At 43.2% G+C, this 24,522-nt stretch overlaps 1 protein-coding gene and 1 pseudogene across 2 annotated transcripts; one reads left to right on the top strand and one right to left on the bottom strand.

The window, feature by feature from the left end:
* Positions 1 to 1,956: 1,956 nt before the first annotated feature.
* PSMD6 (proteasome 26S subunit, non-ATPase 6) lies at positions 1,957 to 18,398 on the bottom strand. 2 transcript variants are annotated; one of them, XM_006089036.2, is made up of 8 exons: positions 18,088 to 18,398; positions 17,465 to 17,670; positions 13,101 to 13,246; positions 12,622 to 12,841; positions 12,423 to 12,531; positions 7,745 to 7,913; positions 2,547 to 2,624; positions 1,957 to 2,165 (listed from the first exon to the last, which is right to left on the bottom strand). In XM_006089036.2, exons 1-8 carry the CDS (start codon positions 18,230 to 18,232, stop codon positions 2,069 to 2,071), a joined length of 1,170 nt encoding a protein of 389 aa, XP_006089098.1. In that variant the 5' UTR covers positions 18,233 to 18,398; the 3' UTR covers positions 1,957 to 2,068. The 2 variants fall into 2 exon arrangements, with proteins under 2 accessions (XP_006089098.1, XP_023609823.1); XM_023754055.1 differs by lacking the exons at positions 1,957 to 2,165; positions 2,547 to 2,624 and adding an exon at positions 3,206 to 3,281 and having other exon boundaries at positions 18,088 to 18,304.
* LOC106697219 lies at positions 14,421 to 15,292 on the top strand (annotated as a pseudogene).
* Positions 18,399 to 24,522: the final 6,124 nt, after the last annotated feature.

Raw genomic sequence — 24,522 nt, 5'->3', positions numbered from 1 at the left:
TCGGCGTGTCAGCATTTTGAAAAACCCTAACTTTACTCTGGTGCCGTGTCACATATAGAAACTTTTTGATATTTGCAACCATAGAAAAACAAAGACTTATATTTTTGATATTTCATATATTTAAATGCCATTTGACAAAGAAAAATCAACCAAAAAAATGAGTTCGCATGTCACCTCTGACACGCGTGTCATAGGTTCGCCATCATTGCTCTAGGGCCTCCAGGGAGGTGCCCAAGCAAGACCCAGCTGTGAAGCAAGGCAGGCTGGCACTAGTGCCAGGTCTTGGACCTTTTATTATAGGTTGGGGGCATGCTGTCACCAGCTGCAGCTTGTTTGATTTTAGGAAAGTCTGAAGCCTGAGCCAGGACAGGCCATTCATATGGAAAAGCTGCTGCAAAGTTTGGGTGGGGCTGCAAATTGGATGGGCGGGGTCTCAGGGAATCACTAGGCAGAGCAAACAGGGCGTCACTGATGGAAACTCAGATATGGCTGCCAGTCAGCCCTACACTAGGGGAGGTCCCAGCACAGGAACAATAACCCTCTGAGGACCCCAGTCTGGGAGAAAGCCACCCCCTGAGTTCCTCCCCTTATGTGTCTGGGTCCTCCAGAGATGCTGCCCAGCACGGGAGCTCAGAGGAAGAGGGACCTTCTAAGTTGATGCAGGGCCCTTTAAAAGGAACACCTGTCTCCAGCAGCCTGCATGTCACTCAGCCCCAATCCCCCTGGTTTTTACAGCCCATCCTTACAGGGACTTCTCTTCCCAGCTCTGGGGGTCTGGTGTGGGGCTGGGGCCCTTGCTCCTCACGGGAGGCCTCCACAGAGTATCTCCCTCCCGATTAGCAAAAACCACACCCATGGATGTGCTGCCAGTCTCTAGGTGCTTCTCTCTTCTCTAGTTGTAGGACCTTCCATTCAGCCAGCTTCCAGGCAGTTTTAAATGATGGTGGTTCTGTATTTTAGTTGTAATTTTGATGTGGTTGTGGGAGGCGGCGAGTACAGGGGTTTACCTGTGCTGCCATCTTGGTTCTCTCTCCCCTCCAATATTTTAATGCATCATTCCCATCAGCATATAAACATGCTCTTAAATAAAAAAGCCTCATACTTCTCTCCTCTTCCTTTTCCAATAAAATGACAGTTCCTATTCTCTAAACTCACCTCTACCAAAACTGTTCTTGTCCAGGTTCCCATTCAAAACCCCTGGGATCATCCTCTCCCCCATTCCAATCTTTCAGCAGATCCAGCGGCCTCTACAGTCCGTGCCACAAGGTAAGTCAAACCGGGCCATTACTCTGCTTAAAACCTCCAGATGTTTGCATGGTCTCTCCCTCCCTCCTTTTTATTGAAATGTAACCTTAGCAGAGACCTGCTGTGACACCCCACAGAAGATAGCCCTTCATACCCTATTTCACTCTGTCTCCTTTATCAGGTTTCATATTTTAGTCACAGCACTAATCCCCATCTGACTCACTGAGTTTATTTTATAATTAGGGGAGGGGGAGAGACAAGGGACAACCTCATTTTCCTCACTGCTATTACCATGGTTCTGTTTGTTGGGGGGGAAATCCCTTTGCCAATACGTAGTTTTTTTTAACTGTTTACTGAGGTTGGCCTCCTAAAGACTAACTTCCCACCTTCTATGGCTACGTTTTCTATGGAAAGCTTAGGATATAAGTACCTTCTGTCTTTTGTGCACCAGTGGGAGACACTTAGTTTTGGTCTGCAATATATAGCATGTACTCTTCTAAAATTCAGGAGGCTTAAAAATAAGAAATGATGGACTTGTATTACTTACCTGTTTTACCAATGAGGCCGTTAGTATTTGAACTCAGGTACCATAGAGCCTCTGGCTGTAACCCATTATACCATAAACCAGAGAGGTTTAAATGACAAAAAGAGAACATTTTAACATTACCAGACCCCATGCTTGATGTAGATATGTTTAAGAAAAAAGTAAACTGACAGAAACAACACAGTATTCCTTTTATACAGCTGAACTGGGCACATAGTGAAATGCGCTATAAAAATTCCACGTCATTATCTCCAAAGGAAATCCTTTGTTTACATGGTTTTACATATTAATTACTCTGGAAAGTTTCTGAACTCTGTTTAGTAGCAGATCTCCTTTCTTGATAGTTTCTTGGTACTGCCAGTTCTTGCTATCAGGTCTATAAATAAAGTCAAGAAAAAAAATGAATTATTTACTAGTCATATTACTCTGTAACAATAGTTGACCTACTTTTAAAAGAAGGCACTTAAGAATGTCCCTAAGTGAAATAAGCCAATCAGAGAAAGACAAATGCCATATGATTTCACTCATGTGTGGAATGTAATGAACAAACTGAACTAACAAGGAAAACAGAGACAGACTCATAGATAGAGCAGGTGGAAGGATTGAGAAAAAACCCAAAACTCATGGACACAGACAACAGCGTGGGGATTGCGGGGGTGGGAGGTGGAAGCGGGCATAGGGGGATAAATGGTGAAGGAAAAAAATGAAATATAATAATGTCCCTTATTATGGGGAGTATTACACAAACGAAATGTACCTGTTGGTTTCCACTATTTCGTTCACTTTATCTATTTTGCAGTGTAGTCTCCCAGCAGCAATAAATCTGGAGAGTTCCCTAATGAGAGAAAAAAAACCTTTAGCATCTGTCTTATGAGGAATCTTAGGAAACTATAAAGTGCACTAAATACACGATTCAATTGTCTTACAAGGTAACACTGAGTTCCCTCCATCCTTAGCTACTGAATGTGTAGAGCAGCGGTTCTCAACCCGTGGGTCGCAACCCCTTTGGCAGTCGAATGACCCTTTCACAAGGGTCGCCTAAGACCATCCTGCATATCAGATATTTACATTACGATTCATAACAGTAGCAACATTACAGTTATGAAGTAGCAACAAAAATAATTTTATGTTTGGGGGTCACCACAACATGAGGAACTGTATTTAAAGGGCCAGAAGGTTGAGAACATCTTTGGTGTATTACAGGACTATCCCCAAAGAGTAAGTCACCTACCAGCATAAACATGACCCCAGAGTTTCATACTCAGATGGAGTGTAGGTGGCAAAGAATGAAACCATTCACAGCAAGTTTTTAGAGCTACAGAGGTGCTCAGAGATAGACACTGGCGGGGGGGGGGGGGGGGGGGGGGCAGAAGGAAAAATAACAGGATACAGGATTTATTGGGAGCTTGAGGGCACTTATTAAACTTTAAACTACCCAGTTTCCTTCAACTTAACTGTTAAGGAGCAGGTAGTTCTCAGGACTTTCAAAATCCTAGAGAGCATGAAGGAGAAAAAATAATAATATGCTATAATAAATTAGGATCAGGAATGCAAAGATGATGGGTTTAATGTGCTGTGAATGTGAAAAAGGTATTTGAGACTCTATATCCATTTATGACCCAAACCTCATAATTAAGACAGCTATTTAAACAATATGGTTATGGTTACATGTATACCTCAAAAACCAGCATCAGTAGTGAAACTCTCTAAAGACAGTTTACTCTCTACCTATTACTATATGACAGAGGAAAAAATGTAAATGCTAAGTAATGTATAAAAGCTGTATGAAGACAGCTCTATTATGCTGCTAAAGAGAATAAATGAAAAGATGACTCCTTTAAAATAAAAATCTATTTGTGTTAAACTTAGAGATTCATACAGTGAGTCCTCCGAATCAAGAAAAATCAGATTTCAAATAGAAATTAAGTACCAGATTATTCTCCCAGATAGTAAAACAACCTGATCCAAGCACATAAACACCAACAGAATCCAATTTCTAACAAACGTGCCATTGCAAACCAATGGGGAAAGGTTGGCTTAGTCAATAAATGGTGTTGAGAGAGCCTAAGAAACCACATAAGAAAAATGGATAAACTTTGATTAAAGAGAATTTCTACATAGGAAAATACCATCAAGACCAAGTCAAAAACTAAAAGACAATGTGAATAAAAGATGTTTGCATTATAAAGTAGAAAATACTACAAATCGGGCAAAGGACATACATAAAAAAATCAACTTCACTCATTAAAACTGCAAATTAAACCTACAGTGAAATGCCACTGTATTGGGCAGGACAAAGTCTAAAGCACCATTAAGGAAGGTCAGGGGTAAACACCATGCCTGACACTTACTGAAAAGCAACCATTACAATTAGATGAAGTGTGTAAAGTGTGCTGCTTTGACTTGTGCTTTAAAAGAAATGATCAATATCGTAACTAGTTGCCACTGGTCAGTCACCGGTGAAAGACGCACTATGCCTTGAATTAAGTTATGCTACTAAAGATTTTAAGCTAGAGGTTATCCTATACTAGCAAGAACTGTAACGTTTATACAGCATGCTTTATTCAACAATTCAACCAAAATATATTTGATTCAACTGCTAGTTTTTGAGTTAACTGAATGGCTTTAGGTAAAATCTAAAAATTAAATAGCTCAGCCCAGCCTGGCAGGCAGGGTTCAGTGGTTGAGCATCAACCTTTGAACCAGGAGGTCACAGTTCTATTCCAGGTCAGGGCACATGCCCAGGTTGCAAGCTGGATCCTCAGTAGGGGGCATGCAGGAGGCAGCCGATCAATGATTCTCTGATGTTTCTATCTCTCTTTCCCTCTCCCTTCTTCTCTGAAGTCAATAGAAGTATTTTTATATGTAAAAATAATTAAAATTAAACAAGATCAGCATTGTTTCTAAACTCATTTATATTTATATTCCAGGAAAACAGTTGCAACTCTTATTCTGGGACTGAAGTACACAGACAGAATTACACAAGTTCAATCATCGCCAGCTTTCGTAGTCCTACCCAAAGCTATAGAACAGGAAAGAAAACCTCTCAAGAAAAATCTTGACGTTCTGATTTAGGAACAAGATACCAGGCAGCCAGATAGACAACTACACTGGATTTGACTTACAAGCAAACTCTGACTCAAGAATGCCCTCTGCTGAGCTTAGATCTACTGTTCGGCTCTAGAGCCCGACTGCTGACAATTCCGCTGCTCCTGTCCATCCCATTGTCACCAGACCAGCTTAGGCAGCGGGAGATGAAGACCCCAAAGAGATCCTTCTAGGCTTAGCTCAGTGGACTCCTGTACATCTATCACACACTCCATCAGGTACAACTAGGCCACTCGTTTCTCAAACACATCCCTAATTTACCTGTGCTATTCCACCACTTCCTATTAAAACCCTAAATATGCAGTGACATCCGGTCTAAATGCCCACAAGAAGCCATCTGTGGATGTGTCCACTTCTCAGGCACCTGGACCAAATACCAACCCCAATTACACTCATTCTAAACTCTGTGTGCCAAGAGTAATCTGGGCACAACAAAGTTTCACTCCTAATGCCGTAACTTGGCACTGAAGTCCCATTCCCTGCTTTAAATCCTATCAACAAGCCCTAGCCAATTTGGCTCAGTGGATAGAGCATCGACCCTCGAACTGAAGGATCCTAGGTTCGATTCCCAGTCAAGGGCATGTACCTTGGTTGCAGGCTCGATCCCTGGCCCTGGTCAGGGTGCATGCAGGAGGCAACCAATTGATGTCTCTCTCACATCTATGTTTATCTCTCTGTCTCCCCCCATCCCTATCACTCTCTCTAAAAATCAATGAAAAAGTATCATCGGGTGAGGATTAATAAAAAATATAAAATAAAAAGGATTTCACCTAGCCTGGCCAGTATGACTTAGTGGTTCAACGTTGACCCTCAACCCATATACCAAGAGTTGGATTCCCAGTTAGGGCACATGCCTAGGTTGCTGGCTCGATCCCCAGTAGGGGGTTGTGCAGGAGGCAGCTGATAGATGTTTCTCTCTCTCTCCATTTTCCTTCCTCTCTCTAAAAATCAATAAAAACATTAAAAAATAAAGGATTTCACCTAAAATAAATTTTTATGGTGGGAAAAAAGAACTCATGAAAACCCAGACTTGAAGCAGGTAAAACATGGCTTTTCTAGGGAACAACAATTAGAGTTGAGTGGTACAACCTTTGTCTCTAGAGCTGGTCTTGGAAAAGGAAAAAAACCAAACAATTCAAATACCAGCTACCTCGAAATGTGCCACGTGCTTTGAATAAACATGTCATTTAAATGACTTAAAGAATACTGCAGTGGGTGTATCTAAATGGCACTGTCCTGCTTCAGATGTCACACTGAATTTGAGCTTCACTTTGACCACAATTAGTGACGGCTTTATCACCACCACACCATAGTTAAACTGAGGAAGGGACAGAACCTGCCCAAGGCCACACCGCTCTTTAGTGGCCGACTTAGAAGGAGAAGGCAGGCCAACCCCATCTTCCATGCATTTGCTCACTCCTTCCACTGATTCATGAAAACCATTAATAATGGCCATCCCCCATGCTAGTAATTAACTCTCATGGTTACCAGGCAAATCTCACAGACTAGTTAATTCAGAAATGAAACAACAAAACCAACCTAGGGATACCAGCCTTCTTCCTTGGTAAGGATACTTTTTAAAAAACAAACATTACTACTAATGCCTTTTTTCTTTAAAGGAAGGGAGTGTGGGTGACACGGTAAGATCGTACATTTCACTGAATGCACATATTACCTCAAAACAAGCCCATGAGCAAATGCTGATATACATGCTGAAGTTTGGGGATAAAATGAACAGGAGTCTGAAACTTACTATGAAGTAGTTAAAAAGTAAGATGGATGAACAGGTAGGTGATAAAGCAAATATAACAAAATATTAGACAACCAAGGATATATGGGAATTTACTCTAATTCTTCAGAAACTTCTGCATGCTTGAAATTTTTTTGAAATATCAGGAAAAACACCACTAAAAAGAAAATGGTCTTATTTAAGTGAAATGCAGCTGCACTTAACTATATAAACACCATGTTTTTTCATTGTGGGCCACTGAAAATTACATCATGAACATTAAGACAGCACATTCTGAATGTCTACTTCTCAGCTACACTCCCACTACCCTCGTCCAAGCCACCGTAACATCTCCACGAGGTATTCTCTTGGTCTGTATGAGACACAGCACGGAATCACATCACTCCCATGCTTAAAATTCTCCAATGGCTCCCCACAGCACGGAGACTCAAACCCAAGCGCCATACCATGGCCTACGGGCCCTACACAAACTCTCCAACAGCCACCCCTTTCCTCACCACCATGCTGAAGCCACACACACCTTTCTATTCCATTTTATTATCTCTGTAGACTCATTTCTATCTTAAATGACCCATATATTTATTTGCTTACATGCCACTTCTCCTCTACAACTACAATAAAAGCCCATGGGATCCAAAACAATGCGAACCATATTGTAATGGCGTAGCAAGTATTTGAGGAATCATTAAAGGGCTACAGGCACCATATTTAACAGCCAATTTGACCAGAATTGCAGCAGCAGCCTAAAAACTGGAAGGCATTGAAATACGACCTAACGTGAACTACAGGATAGTGATCTAGCGTCATTCCTGCCGTGGCAGGGTGGTCCAGAAAGAAGGAGCCAAAGACTACTTTGGTTGGTAACAGCTGGTCTAACACCTTTTGCAAAATCACTTACCCTCTCTACAACTCTTAATAGAAGGGGCACGTCATGAAGGCAGAGATGACAAATATAACTGTTTTGATAATAATCTTAAGAAAAATTCTTAGATTTTTTCTTAATAGAGGGAAGCATTGTAAACAGGAAGAAAATGCACAAATTCACACATCAAAAGGTAACTTTAAAAACTGAGTTAGCATGATGTATGTAAACTTACTGATCAATGAATTCCACGCCAACACCAAAGGCTTCTGCCATGTAGCCGAGGGTTAATGACCTATATGATTCCAGCAGCTGGCTGTAGGCATGAATTCTCATTTCTCTCACATAGTACCGATAATGAGGAGCAAAAAGCCAGTCCTTTTTCATTTCTTGTTCCACAACAGCTGTAATGAATAAGATGAAAAATTTTAACTATCTCTTTCAGATAAATAGATAACTAGAGGACACATTTACAATGTAAGAATTAATAGCCTTGATCTATAAAGAGCTATTATAAGTAAATAAAAAAAAGATTAATTGAACAGTAAATGGTACACAGGACATTTATGAGCAATTCACGTAAGTACAGATTATTTTACTGAGTAACTACTACCGATCACTGCTCTAAATAGTGAAGATATGACAGAAACCAAAAGACAAGATCCCTGCTGCCACAGAAACTACATTTTCAAACAGCAGAGAGGGGTGAAAAAATAAGAACTCTCAGAGACTACCAAGTGCTGCTAAGAAAAAATGTTATGACGGGTGTGACTAGGAGGCCTCCCCTGGACTGGGGTGGACAGGGAAGAGCTTTCTGAGGAGCTGGCCAAGCGAGAGCAGAAGACAGAGCAGTGTGATGACAGGAAGGTCCCAAGGCAGGGGGAGCCTGGCTAGGCTCAGGTATCAAGTGTACCCAGGAGGACAGATTCAGAAGGTAGCAGGGAGACAGCGACAGGGCTATGGAACGTAAGAAAAAATCAAGAATATACAGTACTTGTGTTTCTGGCTTGAACAAGATCAAACTCTCTGGAGAAGAAACAGACTTTGTTTTATTTTTGGAGGTGCTTTTTGGGGGGAGGTCAGGAGTGGGATGGGGGTTTTGGCAGTGTTCAAGTGGATGCACCTATTAGACAGTGAGTGAAGATATCAAGGAAACAGTTATGCACGGGTCTGGTGCTCGATGGAAAGTTGGAGGCTGGAGGCAGGAACTCGGGAATCACTACCATCCAGGTGTATGATGACAGAATGAAGAGAGAGAAAAGGGCAGTGACCAAGTCTAGGACAGTCAGTGCTAGAGGTCTCACAAAGGATGAGGCCATAAAGTTGTGGCAAGAAGAAAAAATGATCAAGATCAAAGCAGAGAGGGAACACAATTTAGCAACATGGAGACCAATGGCCCTAAACACGAGATGATGTTCATTCTCACTAATAAAAGAAATACATAACCCTGGCCGATGTTGATCAATGGTTATGAGCATCGTGGGTTCGATTCCTGGCCAAGGGCATGTACCTGGGTTGCAGGTTCCATTCCTGGCCCCAGTCAGGGAATGTGTGGAAGGCAAGTAGTCTATGTATCTCTCTCTCTCTCTCTCTCTCCCCTCCATTCCCCTCTCCCTCCCTAACACTCTACCATGATCAAGAAGAAATGTATTTACCCTTTGCAAAATTCATTTTCTTGAATTTTTTCCTAAGGAAATAACAAGCGAATATGGAAAAGATGCATTGTAAACAAGTGTTCAAAACAAGGTTGCTTATAACACGGAAAAATTAGACATAACTTTTTATCAGTAAGGGATAAAGTATGGCACATCTAATACAATGAAGTATTAGGTCTTTAAAACAAATGAAAGCTACAAGGCGCACCACCTGTACTATCTGCCACTACACACACACTCAGAGCCTGATAAATGACAGCCACTTAAAAACACTTACTGACTCAATGACCACCTATTTGTAGAGTGACATGGAAAGATAAACACATTATATTGTGGAGAGACAAAAAAACTACTTAGAAAAACAGCACATAAAATGCACCCACATGTTTAAAGGTGTTCCCAGTATCTCTAAATGCCACTGCCCCTGACGGAAACACCTGAAACCTGCTGACAGCAGCTGACTCTGGGGAAAGGACCCTGGCAGTCACAGGTTAGAGAAGGCCTTCTTGTATACATGTGTGCATAGACCTTGTTTTGTTTTTTTAAAGTACACATAAATGAAAAAAGGTTTGGAAGGATATGTAACAAAATCTTAAATTGGTTATCTCTGGGAGAATGTTATGTGTAAATGTGTATATGGATTTGGGAATAGGATGGGATACAATACCTCTCACTTTCTCAGTTTTGTTTGTTTTTAAATATATTTTTATTGATTCCAGAGAGGAAGGGAGAGGGAGAGGGAGAGAGAGATAGAAACATCGATGAGAGAGAATCATCAATGAGAGAATAATCGATTGGCTGCCTCCTGCACGCCCCCTACCAGGGATCAAGCCTGCAACCTGGGCATGTGCCCTGACCAGGAATGGAACCATGACCTCCTAGTTCATAGGTCAATGCTCAACCACTGAGCATACCGAGCGGGCAGTTTATTTTTAATTTCTAAAAACAATCAGGATGCTATTTCTTTTTTCACATGAGATATTTTAAAGCACAGTCTATGAATATCTGGAGAAGCAAACAGTCTTACAAAGCCAGAGAAACTCTAGTGTCTCACTAAACGAAAACAGAATAAATAATACAATAGATGACTCTGTCATGGAAAGAAAATAACTATGCTGTCTTCTTCATTTAACATATCTGGGAGATGTATAAAATTGGTGAAGATAAAAAGTTTCATAGGAAAGTTGAAATAAAAGGTTGCTAATAGCGATGGGTAGAGTGGGAGGAGAAATTCACAGATTTCCAAAAGCCATCAATTTCATTACCCTAGAATAGCAATCCCCCCCCCTTCTTTTAAATTATTATTATTGTTATTACTATTACTCGGGGGGAGAGGGAGAGAGAGAAACATTGATTTGTTGTTCCACTTATCCATGCATTCATTGGTTGTCTCTTGTATGTGCCCTGACCAGGGATTGATCCCACAACTTTGGTGTATCGTGACAACACTATAACCAACTGAGCTAGCCAGCCAGGGCTCCCTTAAGTTATTGATTTAATTAATACAATAGACATTTACACAGAGCACTCAATAACATACCGGGCTATGCTGGTGCTGAGGTCACTACAAATATTTTTAAAAAAACACATAAAAGTTTGCTCCCAATAACTCTAGTTAGCAGAAGAAACAAACTCTAAGAAAAATATCACAAAACAATATGTTGTTTTAAAAATGAGTTATATGCCAAACAAGCACATGAAAAAATGCTCAAAATCATGTCATCAGAAAAATGCAAATCAAAATATCACAAGGTATCACTTCACACCTACTAAGATGCCTATAATTAAAAGCTACAGCCCTAGCTGTTTTGTCTCAGTGAATGGAGCATGGGCCTGTGGACTGAAGGGTCCTGGGTTCGATTCCAGTCAACGGCACATGCCTGGACTGTGGGCCTGTTCCCCAGTAGGGGGCGTGTAGAAGGCAGACAATCAATGATTCTCTCTCATCATTGATGTTTCTCTCTCTCTCTCTCTCTCTCTCTCTCTCTCTCTCTCTCTCCACTCTCCCTTCCTCTCTGAGATCAATAAAAATATATATTTTTTAAAAAGCTACAATAATAAGTGTTAGATGTGGGGAAATATGGATTCTCACGCATTGATGGAGGGAACGTAAAATGGTGTGGTTGCTTTGGAAAAGTTTAGCAATTGCTCAAAACATTAATCAAAGAGTTAACACATAACCCAGTAATTCCACTACCAGGTACATTCCCAGGAGAAATGAAAACACATTCACACTAAAACTTGTACAAAAATGTTCATTATAGCTTATTTTTAATAGTAAAAAACTGGAGATAATCCAAATGTCCATCAACTAATGAATAAACAAATTGCAGTACATCGATTCAATGGAATATCATTCAGCCATGAAACTAAGTGAAGCACTGATATGACACATGCTAAAACATGGATGGCCCATGAAAGCATTGTGCTATGTGAACGAAGTCAGGCACAAAAGGCCATGAAATGTCCAGAACAAGCAAATCCAGAGATAAAGTTTAGTGGTTGTCAGGGGCCAAGGGGAAGAACGGGAAGTCACTGCTAATGCATACAGGTTTCCTTTTGGGGTGATAGAGATGTTCTCGAATTGACAGTAATTGTTGCATAACCTTGTCCACATACTAAAACCACTGAGTTATACTTTAAAATGGTGAATTTTATGGTATGTAATTTATATCTCAATAAGAGGAAGGGGCATATAGTAAGGACAGCAGGACTGCAGAGAAGGTATTTGCTCTGGCTGAGCAGAGTAATGACCAGGAGATCCACAAGCATGCGAAAGGGAGAATAGCAATTCTGCAATACAACCTTGTGGGCAAACGCATCTGCATATGCATAAGAAGGTAAGGCCAAGCAAGTACTTCAGCATGCCTGAAGGGCCCTGTTCCCATCACATGAGGTAGAGTCTGAATTCTCATAAAGTTGCCTAACACTTACGCATCGATAAAGCACTCCATAACACTGGACCAAAACCCACTCTGAAATGGAATGATCATCATTTAGAGCGCCTCCCACCCCAACTTTGTGAATGCCATCTAACCATTTAACCAAATATTTTCTGAAATTTGCAGCATTAACAAGAGAAGTATTATCAATGCCAAGTTCTTTAAATTTTAGGAACTCCTGGGCAAAAGATTAGCCACACGGATCGAAGACCTACAGCTATTTTCTCATATATGTGGAAAGTCACCTAGGTCCTCTGACAACAGGATCAGGAGTAAGATGAAGACAGATAATCAAGATGAGCAACTCTATCCTTACCTAAGGACTGGAAGAAAACTGAGTAGCGGCATTCATACAGTGAAAACAGATATTGCCGAACGGCTGGAAGGCTATGCAGCACTTCAAGAATCTCTGCTCCTTTAATAACCTAGGAATTAAAAAAAATGCCTTAATGATTTTTTTGTATTTAAGTCAGAAAAGCATCTTTAAATGTGAATGTTAAAGATTCAGGCATTACCTTTTCCCTGAGGTCTGGTCTTTCTAAGGCAATCATGCTGACATACACAGTGTAAGTCACAAAGGTTTTATAATCCATTAGCTCATAGGACGTAAATGTAGAAACAGTGTCAAGGAAGAGTTCAGCTGCCTGTTTGAAATCACGAATAGCCACACAATAAAGACCTTGATATACTTTTAGGCGGTTTCTCCTGTCCCAGTCTCCTCCTTCCTCTATTAAGCTATAAAATAAAAATCAGTAAGGTCAAATCTAGAAATAGACAATGCCACTTTTTACAAGTTTTATGTTATTTTCAAAGAGAAAACAACCTTTAACAACTCAAAAAAAAGGACATTTAAGAAAAATATTTTACTAAATATATAAATTATTTGACCAAATTTAGTAATTGTAGTAAAAAGAAAACAGGCAAATTTCTTACATTAATCTCTTGCTATAGCATCATAATTTAGAGAGAATATAACCCCACTGCTAACAAGTACCTTTTGGCCTTTTCTGTGTTTCGAGTGATAAGATCATTGTCCATATAAAACAAGCCAATCCTAAGGAGATAGAACACAATATCCAGTCGGTGACCTAGTGCCACAGTTTTGTCATATGTCTTGCGAAAAGCTGTCAGAGCACCCTCCTGTCAAGAAAATCAAGACAACAGGTGAGAAAAGATTAGAAGTTTCAAAAGCTATCAGCTATCTGGGATTTTCTTAACAATGGATGGGGGTGGGGTGTTGGGGGGTATAAGTAGGAGTAGAGATGAAACAAGATGGCCATGAATTGGTAATTGTTGAAGCTGGGTGATAATCGCGCAGGGGTGCATTAAACTATTCTCGCTACTTGCATCAAGTACAAAAAAATACACCAGATATGGCCAAGGACATCTAGAAGACAATATGCACTGTGTAATAAAATATTTCCATTGCTTTAAAATATGAACCTGGACAAAATCATGTGTTCATAGTTGGTACTTTTATTATATATCTGACTTTGTTTTATGTAGGTATTAGTTATACCTCATAAATTCATAAAAAGGACTGGCAGAAAAGTAATGGGTACATCCAGCACTTAGATTTTGGTTTCTAAAGACTATCCCTCACTAAAAGAAATCAGGGATCCTAGGAAAAATAGATGATTCCCCATTTGGAAAGAAAAAATAACAGGTGAGCCTGTGGCATCTTGCTGTATGACTAATGAGATCATGTCAAAAGGACAAAGAAGCCTTCTTGAAGGAACTCCCACAAACAAATCTGAAACAAATTGAGCACCATAAAGAATAATAACTATAATCAGTGGTAACACAGTCAATAACAAAAATCCAGTAAGTCCATGATTTAGTAATTGTAAATAAAAAACAACAACAAAACAACAGAGTAAACAGGAGGGGCCTTGGCAGGGTAGCTCAGTTGGTTTGAGCATCGAACCGATACGCCAAGGCTGTGGGTTCGATCCCCAGCCAGGGCACATACATGAATCAACCAATGAATGCATAAATAAGTAGAACAACAAAAATCAATGCTTCTTTCTTTCTCTCCCTTTCTCTCAAAAAAAACAACGAACAGAAAGCTGTTCTTTTTAGAATGCTACTTGAAAAGCATACAATATTAGAACATCACAAATTTACAACCTGCCTGATATTGATTCAAGCATGTTCTCATTGAAATTCCCCAAGACCTGACTCAAAAGCATGAAGTTTCTCATTCAGACCCTGGACGCATGGGGCAATGTCCCAGCCCTCGCTCACTGAGACGCAGTGCGCTCTCTCGGGCTGGGCTGGTGTCTGCAGGGCCTGAAGCTCGCTGCATGTCAAAATGGCCAAGCCATGGGACAAGGCCATCCAGTAGCCCACCCTGGAAGTGACCCAGATGCACAACCACAACAGGAGCACCTGGTGCATGACTTGACCATGTTTTTGGAGGAGCATTTGGTAGGGAAGAAGTCTTTCGGGAACAGGCTGAAGTGATGCAAATGAAAACCCTGAGGACATTGGGCACTCTCCAGATGCTAGAGGATTGTCCAAAACAAGTATCATTGGGGAGCTGCCTCCCGATGACAGATCAAAGATAACCAAGCCTTCGGAAACTCTTATTGCTACGGCTGACTCTAATCCCAGCGGGCCGACCAACTGGGTGATCCCATCCATCTCTGCCCTGGCCCTGGCCCTGATGTACCGCCACTAACCGCCAGACAACTAAACACATCCCCAGAAGCCACTGAAAGAAAAGACTGCTTTGAATCAGGAAGAAAGAAGCCAGTGTTAACTACTTTGACCGACAGAAACCTTCACCTGAAAAGTTTAATACCTGTTTCCCTTTACTCCTACATTAGAAACAACCCAAGCCAAAAAGAACTATTCTGTTCTCTCTACTCTTGAACTTTTGCAGTGTGCCTTTTTATTCATCAACTTTATTTCAATGTTCCACGACTACTATAGGCATGATCTTTAAAAAATATACCTGGCTTTACAAACAAACCAACAAAAATATTCACATGTAATAATGAATATCTTCTTTAAAACCAAACCACAGACACAACCTAGAAAACCACACAACCCATTAGCTCTTTTTTAAATGTTTTGCATTTTCCAAATTTTTCCCATGAACAAATCTTAACTTTATAATCAGAAGAGGAAAACTTGTTTTAAATTTATTTTAACATTTAAGCACTTTGTGCCAGGTACTAATCTAAGCTCTTTATCTTTAATCTGAATAAGCAGAAACTATCGTTATCCCTTTTTAACAGATGAGGAAACTGAGGGTCCAGTAAATCATAACTGCTGAAACAAGAAACAGAACCTCTCTTATCCAAGAGCCCACAATATGTATATTTTTTATATTAACACCATGTCATCTGTCATCTAAATACTTCAGGGTGCAGTGCTTACAAGTAAGGGCAAACCCCATCCTCTTAACCAGCGGTCGCCAACTGTGGGGCGCGGTTACGGTGTTTTGGCCAGGTTCAAGCCTCGGACTAATGAAAGGACAGGGTCCTCTCATTGCCACGTGCAAGTCCCAGCTGGAGGGCAGGGCCCTCCCAGCACAATCATAGCCAACGGCTGTGGTTGTAAGCTTGAACCTATGGTCCGAACACGTGGCCCCACGTGCCTTGTGATAGAGTTTGGGTGCATGTAGTTGAGTGAGGTTGAAACTCACGAGAATGCTGTAACCAATGTGATCACGCCCCTACCTTGCCTCGTGGCATCTGCTATAAAATAAAGACACTTGTGGGCGCTGGCGCTGTCTCCTCATCAGGGAGGCAGCGTCCCACCAAGACCCAGCTATTATTCTCTTGTCTGTCTTTCCTTAATCCTTTCACCCCCCCACTCTGGATCACCCTTGGTCGTGCTGGCGAGGCACAGCCAACCTTTCGGACCTCATGGACCACTAGTGGTCGGCGGACCACCAGTTGGCGACCGCTGCTCTTAGCCACCATTACACAACTACTAAATTTTTTAAAAACTTAAAGATCCAATACAGCTGGGTATCCCTCTCACTCACTGACAGTGGAGTATAAATTAGGAGGTCTGCTTTGTGGAAAAATGGCCACACGTATTAAGATAAAAACTGTTCCTTGTCCCAGCAATTTCACTGCACAGAATATACCCTACAGAAACAATAGCAGACATACACAAGCGTGTTTTTACAGCAGCAGCTTGCAATAGCAGAATCAGCTGAAAAATAGCAGAATCAGCTGAAAACAACATCCATGCCCATCAATAGCTGAACAGCTAAGCAAACTGTGGCAGAGCCCCGCAATGGACTGCTAGCTAGCAGTTAGCCAGAATGAGCAAGATTTATGTCTATGAACATGGGAAATCACTCAGAAATAATGCTGATTGAAAAAAAAAGCAAGCAGGACAATAAAAATACACCACTTATTTTTTTAAGATTTAAACACAATACTACCTAATATCTATCTATCTATCTATCTATCTATCTCCCCGCCTCTCTCTCTCTCTCATATATATATATATATATATATATATATATATATATGCCTGTAAATGAACAATAAAAAGAACTAAAAAGGTTATATTTGAGGTACAGAACAAAGAAGAACGAACTAGAGTTTTAACATTAACTGTTTTAGTTTCTTATAAGGAAACTACTCCTTATTTAAATAATTATTTTTAAAATGTCTTTCCAGAACCAATACTTCCCAACCAAGATACCTAAGAAAAATGAACTACTGAGAATGATCCCAAATTTTGTAAAAGCAGTGATGGAGCTGGAGAGCATTATGCTAAGCGAAATAAGTCAGTCAGAGAAAGATAAATATCACATGATCTCACTCATTTGTGGACTATAATGAACAACACAAACCAATGAACAAAAACAGATTTAGAGACAGAAGCATCGATCAGATGCTCAAACCTCAGAGGGAAGGTAGGGGAGGGTGGGGTAAGGGGGAGAGATCAACCAAAGCACTTGTATGCATGCATATAAGCCAAACCAATGGACCCAGACACCAGGGGGGTGAGGGCATGAGTGGGGGTTGGGAGGGGAAGCAATGGGAGGGGAAAAAAGACACATTTGTAATACCTTAATCAATAAAAAGTTTTTTAAAAAAGCAGTGAAACAAACAAAAATCTTTGCTGTTCCCTTGTTTCTCTGGGTATGGAGAGAGCCGGGGCAGCGCGCACACCTGCTGCGGTTTGTGGGCAGGTGATGGGGTGTGGCAAGAAGACTACTAGCTTTCTTTCCTCGTCTTTGTCCTGGTTCACTCGTGCAGGGAAGCATGTATGTGGTTACCTTCCTAACTTTTTAAAAAGGAAGTTGACTTCAAAACAAGGCACTATGAACCCACACCAGTGCCCGCTCCGGACCCCACAGCGAGGGGAAGCACCTCCACTCACCTTGTCACCGATGCGGCACAGGTACTCGGCCTTGGTCATCATGGCATCGCGGATCTCACTCTCCCCGAGGTTCTTCTCTGCATCTTCCAGCTCCTCGTCCAAGCGCTTCAGCTCTTCTTCGTTCGCCTTCTTCATCTTACTGAGCAGGTCCACGTCCACCTGCCAGTCCAGGGATTTGCACAAGGCTTCGTAGTAAGGAGCCATGTCTGAGAGCCAGAAAGAGGGACGTGACATGAGTGGGACACCCCTCAGTCCCCCACCCGCGACCAGGAAGGGAGCGGGCGGCGCTGCAAAGGGCTGGGCAACGCGCAGGTGCTCGCTGCGGGCAGGTGAGCGCCAGGGCCCGTTCCCACCGCCAACCTCTGCGAGGGCCGTGGGACAGGCAGCCCCCGGTTCGCCTCGGGCGGCTGGTGTCCAAGGGGAAGGGGAAGAGGGAAGAGAGAGGAAAGGGGAAGCGTGTCGATGCACATAGAGTCACGTGTGAAAGTAACACCGGCCAGTGCGCTGACTGCTACGAAGGACCGGGGACCGACCCCAACCCGCCCCTGCGCCCGGAAAGCCTCACGCCCCCACAGCCCAGCCCAGCCAGGCCTAGGCCGCTGACTCGGCGGCGCGGGCCTCACTGTTGTCGCGGACGGCCGCCATCAGCTCGTCGCGCACGGCCGCGTCCCCGCGGTGCTCCGGCAGGCTGAGCAGGAAGCGCAGCTGCGCGATGCGCAGGTCGGGGTTCTTGGGCAGACCCTCCTCCTCCAGGTTCTCCAGCGGCATCGCGGCGGCGGGGGCTCAGCAGACGGCGACTCAGCGAAGACCCGCGGCGGCGGCGGCGGAAGCGGAAGCGGGCGGAGTCGGCGAGTGCGCCTGGCCGCCGCCAGCCGGCTTCCGGGCCGGGGTCCGCCTCCGTCCGCAGCGGCCCCTGCTGGCCACCTCCAGGATCGCCCCGCCGCCCGCGCCGTGCGCGCTGCACTGAGCTCTCCACCCGCGATTCCCGAGGACTTGGGGCCCAAGCCCGAAGTTCCATTGCGTGAACCTCTTCCTCCCTCCCTTTTTAGCTATTTTACTTTTCATTCCGTTTGTAATTGATAGGAGCCGACAATCTTTTGAAGGTTTGAAAAATATAACAATAACAACAAAAATTAAAATAGGACCCGAGTTTCCCTTGCAGCCCCAGCTTTGTCTGGAAGGTCGTCTGGAAGGACATCTGGTCTAATTAGCATATTACACTTTTATTACTATAGATTATATGTATTATTTTTCCAAAAATGATATAGCAATTTATTAAACAGAGAACCTGTGTCCCTCTTTGCCGATACACTTTTAGCAACCATCAACCGTTCTGAGCTTTGGCGACAGTAGCGGTGTTGCTTCTCCTTACTCTTTCATTATTATTATGAGGTTGAATTTCTTTTCACATTTGTACTAACCACATGGATATTCCTTTTTAACAAAATGCCTTTTTCGCCTTCTCAGTTCCTCTATGGAAGTCTCCTTATTGATTTTAAACACTCTTTATATTTTCTGTTAATATTAATCCTCACTTGAGGATATTTCTTGATTTTTAGAGAGTGGAAGGGAGGAAGAGATGAGGGGAGAGAGAGAGGGAGAGAGAGAAACATCCATGTGAGAGAAACACACTGATTGGTTACCTCTGGCAGGAGCTCTGATAGGAGTGGGGATTAACCATGCAAACCAAGTATGAGCCCTTGATGGGAATCAAACCTGTGGCCCTTCGGTCATGGGCCGAAGCTCTAACCACTGAACACACCAGCCAGGGTACTCTTTCTATCTTAAGATACTAAATGCTTGTCAGTGGTGCAAATCTCCCCCTAGTTATTTCTCTACTTTTTTGTAGCAGTAGCAGTGTTGCTTTTGAAAATTTCACATAATTTGGCCTGCGGGGACCAGGCCAAAACCAGCAGTCCGACATCCCCTGAGGGGTCCTGGATTGGGAGAGGGCGCAGGCCAGGCCGAGAGACCCCACCGGTGCACAAATCCATGCACCGGGCCTCTAGTTGGATATAAGACCACAGACTCAGTATTAGGTTTAAAGGAAAACCTGTGTACCTAGTGACTAATATAGGGAAGGTGGTTTAAATTGTACATGACTGGTACATTCTGGTTTCCAAGTCTCCTAGTCTAGATTCATAACCAAACTTAGGTTGCAACTGCAGGAGGATCTACATGACAGGGGATCCTAGCATCTCCCCCGATGCAGATGCGATGCTCTCCCAGGAGACCTGCTCTCCTCTCAACTCAGAGGAGACCAATTTCCGGTCAGATCTGTCTTTGCTTTGCTTTTAGCACCGCGTTACCACTAATTGCTGAGGAATCAATCGAACCCTGAACTGTTGCAGCGATTTGCTTGATCAAAGCAGCTCTTTGTCCCATAATGACAAGTTCTTATTGAACAGTAAGTCGCCCATTTCATCAACCTCTCGGTGGCCATTAACTTGATTGGACCGGATTCACTAGTTTTACAAAGACCCTCCTTTAAGCTTGAAGTCTGGGGTCTTCTTGGTAGCTGCTCAGAGGAAAAATAAGTATGCATCTTCTTTGTAGAATTCTGTTCCCAGGGTCGTTAAAAGGCGTGTTAGAAACAGGCAATGGTGAGCTAAGGACATGTACGTCTTCTTTATTTTTTATTGAAGTAACGCCATATAAATGTCAGGTGTACCACATTGTAATTCAATATCTGTATCCTCTGCTACATGCTCCCCACAAAAGTTCCGTTTCCTTCCGTTACCATATAATGCATGTCTTCTGTATTTGCTCTGGTCCTAGCGTTTACTTTTAAATCATACTTTCTTTATGTATTATCAGTGTTACAAGTTCTTTTCTTTCTTTTTTAAAATGGAGGCATAATTGACATCGCATTACATTAGTTTCAGGTGTACAACACAATGTTTGATATTTGTATGCAGTGTGAAATGATCCCCACAATAAGTCTAGGTACCATCTGTCACCCTACAAAGTTACAAAATGTGTTTCTCCCTGTGATGAGCACTTTTAGGATTTATTCTCTTGGCAACTTCCAAGTATGTGAGGTACTGACTCTAGTCAGTAACGCTGTTGTACACGCTCTTTTCTCTTCCAGCCTGGTCTTTTTTAGAGATGCTGCCACACAGGCCCTCCTACTTCTTTTCAGCTTTTATCCTTTCCCTTATGTGAGAGCATTTGGCTCTGAAAAGGATGTTCTGTTCTGCAGCGCTGGATTCTTTCATTCTGAGCAGATCCCGGCTCCCTGGACCCGCCCATGGGCTGCCGTGATATCGTCCATGCCCACTGCATAAAAAATGTTCCCCTGGCTGTGTAATTAACTTATCTGCTAGCTAGGCAGTGGCGATGCTCACTGTTAATGACACACACTTTCAGCTCTTCCCCCTTCATTTCAAGGACTTGCTATCAGAGGCCCTGCACGTGCCTGACACGGGCTTGTGCAGTGACCTCTGGTCCTGCCAGCACCCTTCCTGGTGGGCATCACGGACCACACCTCAGAGGGCGCAGTCTCCACACAGAGCCTGTGCTCGGCACACACAGGAGTCCAGTTGCTGGGGTCCAATCCCAGCAGGTCCAGGGGTCCCCAAAGGTGTGGACGGAGTCGGCGAAGAAGGAATGACACGAAGACAGCCTTCAGTTGGTCAGCAGCCTAGTCAGGACCTATAGCCAGGATCTCCAGCCAAAGTTCTGGTCGGAGTTCTGGTCAGGAACTGATGAGGATCTGACGTTTATTGTCTTATTACATCCGTATTTATACCAGCCGATTTCAATCCTGTAAGGTGTTTCTCATCTCCATTCCAGGGAGTAAAGACCATGTAGCTTAATTACCCGCCTGGCACCCAATTAAGGGGTTGTATCCCCTCCCCAACCTCAGGGAAAGATCCCCACCTGGGGAAACAACCTTTCTCGGAGAGGTGACCTTGGTTAAAACACATGGCGCTAAAGGGAGTAAACATATTAACTAGGATGGACCGGCCTCCGGCATTCAGTGGTGGTAGCATAAGGATCCATCGACAGAGCATGCTCATTTTCCTCACTAGATTACACCTTTGCAAAGGGGCATTTGGGAGGAAGAAGAGCACTGCGGTTCTCAACCTGTGGGTCGAGACCCCTTTGGCGGTCAAACAAGCCTTTCACAGGGGTCGCCTAAGACCATCCTGCATATCAGATATTTACATTACGATTCATAACAGTAGCAACATTACAGTTACGAAGTAGCAACGAAAATGATTTTATGGTTGAGTCACAATATGAGGAACTGTATTTAAAGGGCCAGAAGGTTGAGAACCACTGGTCTAAGGCAACCACAGGCCACTGCACCATTGCGCCAGCAGCCCAGCAGAACACGGGGCGCCCGGATCCCAAATGCATCTTAAGCTGAACTTGTGAAGCCTACACTGGACACAGTGAGAAAGCTCTGTACCGACCACCAGCAGATTCAGCAGAGACTGGAGAAAGACTCGTGGGAGAGACGTACACACTGAACATTTGGAGCAGGAGCTGCGGTCTAATTGCGGGACGCTGTGTTGGACTTCCTATTGCTCATTATTACTTAGTTCTGCTTTCATTTTGACCTTTTCTTGCAGGGCCTGTAGGGGAAGGGAGCAGCGGGGAGGCTCCAGGGTGCAGGGCTTTAGAGGTGGTCACAAGACTCAGGTCCTGTCCTCTGAAAAACCCGGGGAAGGGAGCCCAGTGCGGTGTTCCACGCGATCACCAGCAGAGGGCAGCAGTGCCCACCGCGTCGCAGGGCCCCAGGGCAGAGGACCCCTGGCCCAGGCCTGCCCTGAGATGAGGAATTGTGCGCTCCCTGCAGCCTGGTCAAGGGCAGGGGTGTACGGACCGGACCGAGGCACTGATAGTAAGGGCAGCGAATCGGGCATCTTCTAAATGTCACCAGAGAAAAATCATAGGGAAACCCAGTCATTTAAAAGATGAATATGACTTTCGGAACCCTTTCCCTGATTTTAGTTACAAATGGTGATTACTTGAAAACATACAAATAATGTATTATTTCCTCCATTTAGTCAACTAGTATACTGAGGGATTCAGCCCTTATTGTGTATCACATGTTATAGGAAAAAGAAAAAGAAAAAAGAAAAATAACCACCAGGGCCATCAAGACACAAATTTAAACCTCCATTAGAAAAATGCTAGATTAAATGGTGATGGAAGGAGGCTTGACTTGGGTGGTGAACACACAGTACAATATACAGGTGATGTCTCAGAGAATTGTACAACTGAAACCTACATAATTTTATTAACCAATGTCACTCCAACAAATCCAATAAAAATATTTTTGCAAATAGAATGCCAAGTCAATGAATTTTTAAGCGTGACTAAGATGATACCAATTAGGCTTTTAAAAAACATTGTTTAAGCAAAAGGCCTGAGAAACCAGTGGTCTTGGTTAACTCAAACTTAGCAGGCATTTGAGCCATGGTCGTGTCTAAGATGTTGTGATTTCTTTATTTCTGATTTCCTTGGTAAATTAGATCATTTAAACTTACAGGGAAACTTTTATTTTGGTTTATAGTTTAAATTAGCATAATGATAATAATAATAATAATAATGGCACCAAACTTTTATAGTATTTACTATGTGCTGGGTCCTTCTTTATGAACTCATCAAATATTAAGTCATGAACCTCTACCACAGCAAATGAGAGAGATACAATTATTGCTCTATATTACAGAAGTTCAGAGAGGTTAAGTAACTTGACCAAGGCCACACAGCTAGTATATGAAAAGTAGGATTTGAACTCACAAAGTCTGGATCCAGAATCCATGCTCCTAGCTTATTGTCAAACAGTAACCACAGCACACTCCTCCACAAGTAACGAGCAATGAACTTCTGCCCAGAATTAATTCCCTCTTCCTTACCTGTGATCACTCTAGATTGATTGATTAGCCCAGTCTTTCCCACCTCCTTCCCTTCCCATGAACTGCCATGTCCCGATACAAACCTTGACATTTAAGAGAAGATAAAATTCCTTTGTTGTTTGAGTCAAAAAGTTTGCCCACCCCTGGGCTAAAATGTCAAATTTTATGTGACACACTTTACCGCAATAAAAACATTCAAACAAGTCTGCTTATAGAGAAGCTTCATTTAAAATGTGTCATTTTGAAATCAATTAATCATCCATTTACCAAAATATACGAGGCAGAAAAATGCTGTCTCCGACTCATCAGCTACTTCCCGAACGTTGTGCTTTCCCCTTCTGCTCAGGGAACTATTAGAATAAAAATGTAACAGTGTCTGCTGGCTCTTACTGCTTTTGCACCGTAAGTTTATAGGAACATCGTCCTCAGCGAGCACAGGCCTGCTTGGAGCATCCAGAAACAGCTAAGCAAGTTACTGCATGGGCTCTGCTTTCTCATCAGATGGTGTCGTGTGGAATCTTCTCGAAGGAGGCCATGAACGCCGCGCAGTGTGGAGTCTTATCTTCCCCGCGTCAAAAGCAAGAGGCTGGTCGATGCTCTCGGCCACGTTCAAGGCCCATGTCTGGAATTTTTAGCATCCCTCTTTGTTCCTAAATGGAGAACACGGATTCCACACATTCAACTTTATTTTAGGAAAAAATAATTTAGCGCCTAATCTGTTTAAAATGATGCTACGGTTGCTGCACAACAGCTTGACTGTCACTGAGAGTCTCTGAATTTGCAGTGTTCACATCTCTGAGAAAAGGTCTGTGCTGAGAGCTCTGTGCTCAGGGAGGGAGGAGGGGGGTCTGAGGACACGGCAACCAGAAAGCAGCTCCTGTGTGTCCGTCTCCGCCTCTCAGGGACCCTCCTGCCGCAGCCTCGGGCCCTGCGGGCGGCAGGGTGAGGCCTGCGGCTCTGAGGAAGCCCCCGGGAGGAAACCAGGGGGAGTGTTTTCGGGGGGGGGGGGCGGGCACAGCGCTGTGGACCAGGCTTCAGCAAGCCGAGGGGAAGGTCGAGAGACTGGCTGGTGCAGCAGAGAACTGACCCAGTCATCTGATTCCCCTGGCAACGTTGACAGGGTGATGCCTCCCTGAAGGTGTGCTTTGTGGCAACCCTCAAACTGCCCCCCCCCAACACACAACA

Source organism: Myotis lucifugus, unplaced genomic scaffold (genome assembly GCF_000147115.1).
Source record: "Myotis lucifugus unplaced genomic scaffold, Myoluc2.0 scaffold_55, whole genome shotgun sequence".
Classification (NCBI taxonomy): Eukaryota; Metazoa; Chordata; class Mammalia; order Chiroptera; family Vespertilionidae; genus Myotis; species Myotis lucifugus.
The sequence above is the reverse complement of the archived record's forward strand: the minus strand, read 5'-3'. Positions and strand labels throughout refer to the sequence as shown.

Bases quoted from the DNA above. Each gene is read 5' to 3' on its own strand.
- PSMD6 (XM_006089036.2), bottom strand. From the start codon at position 18,232: ATGCCGCTGGAGAACCTGGAGGAGGAGGGTCTGCCCAAGAACCCCGAC. The intron at 17,671-18,087 runs GTGAGGCCCGCG...TCTGGCTCTCAG, and splicing joins GGCGGCCGTCCGCGACAACA to ACATGGCTCCTTACTACGAA. The intron at 7,914-12,422 runs GTAAGGATAGAG...TATTCATTACAG, and splicing joins AGTTTTCTTCCAGTCCTTAG to CTGTTGTGGAACAAGAAATG.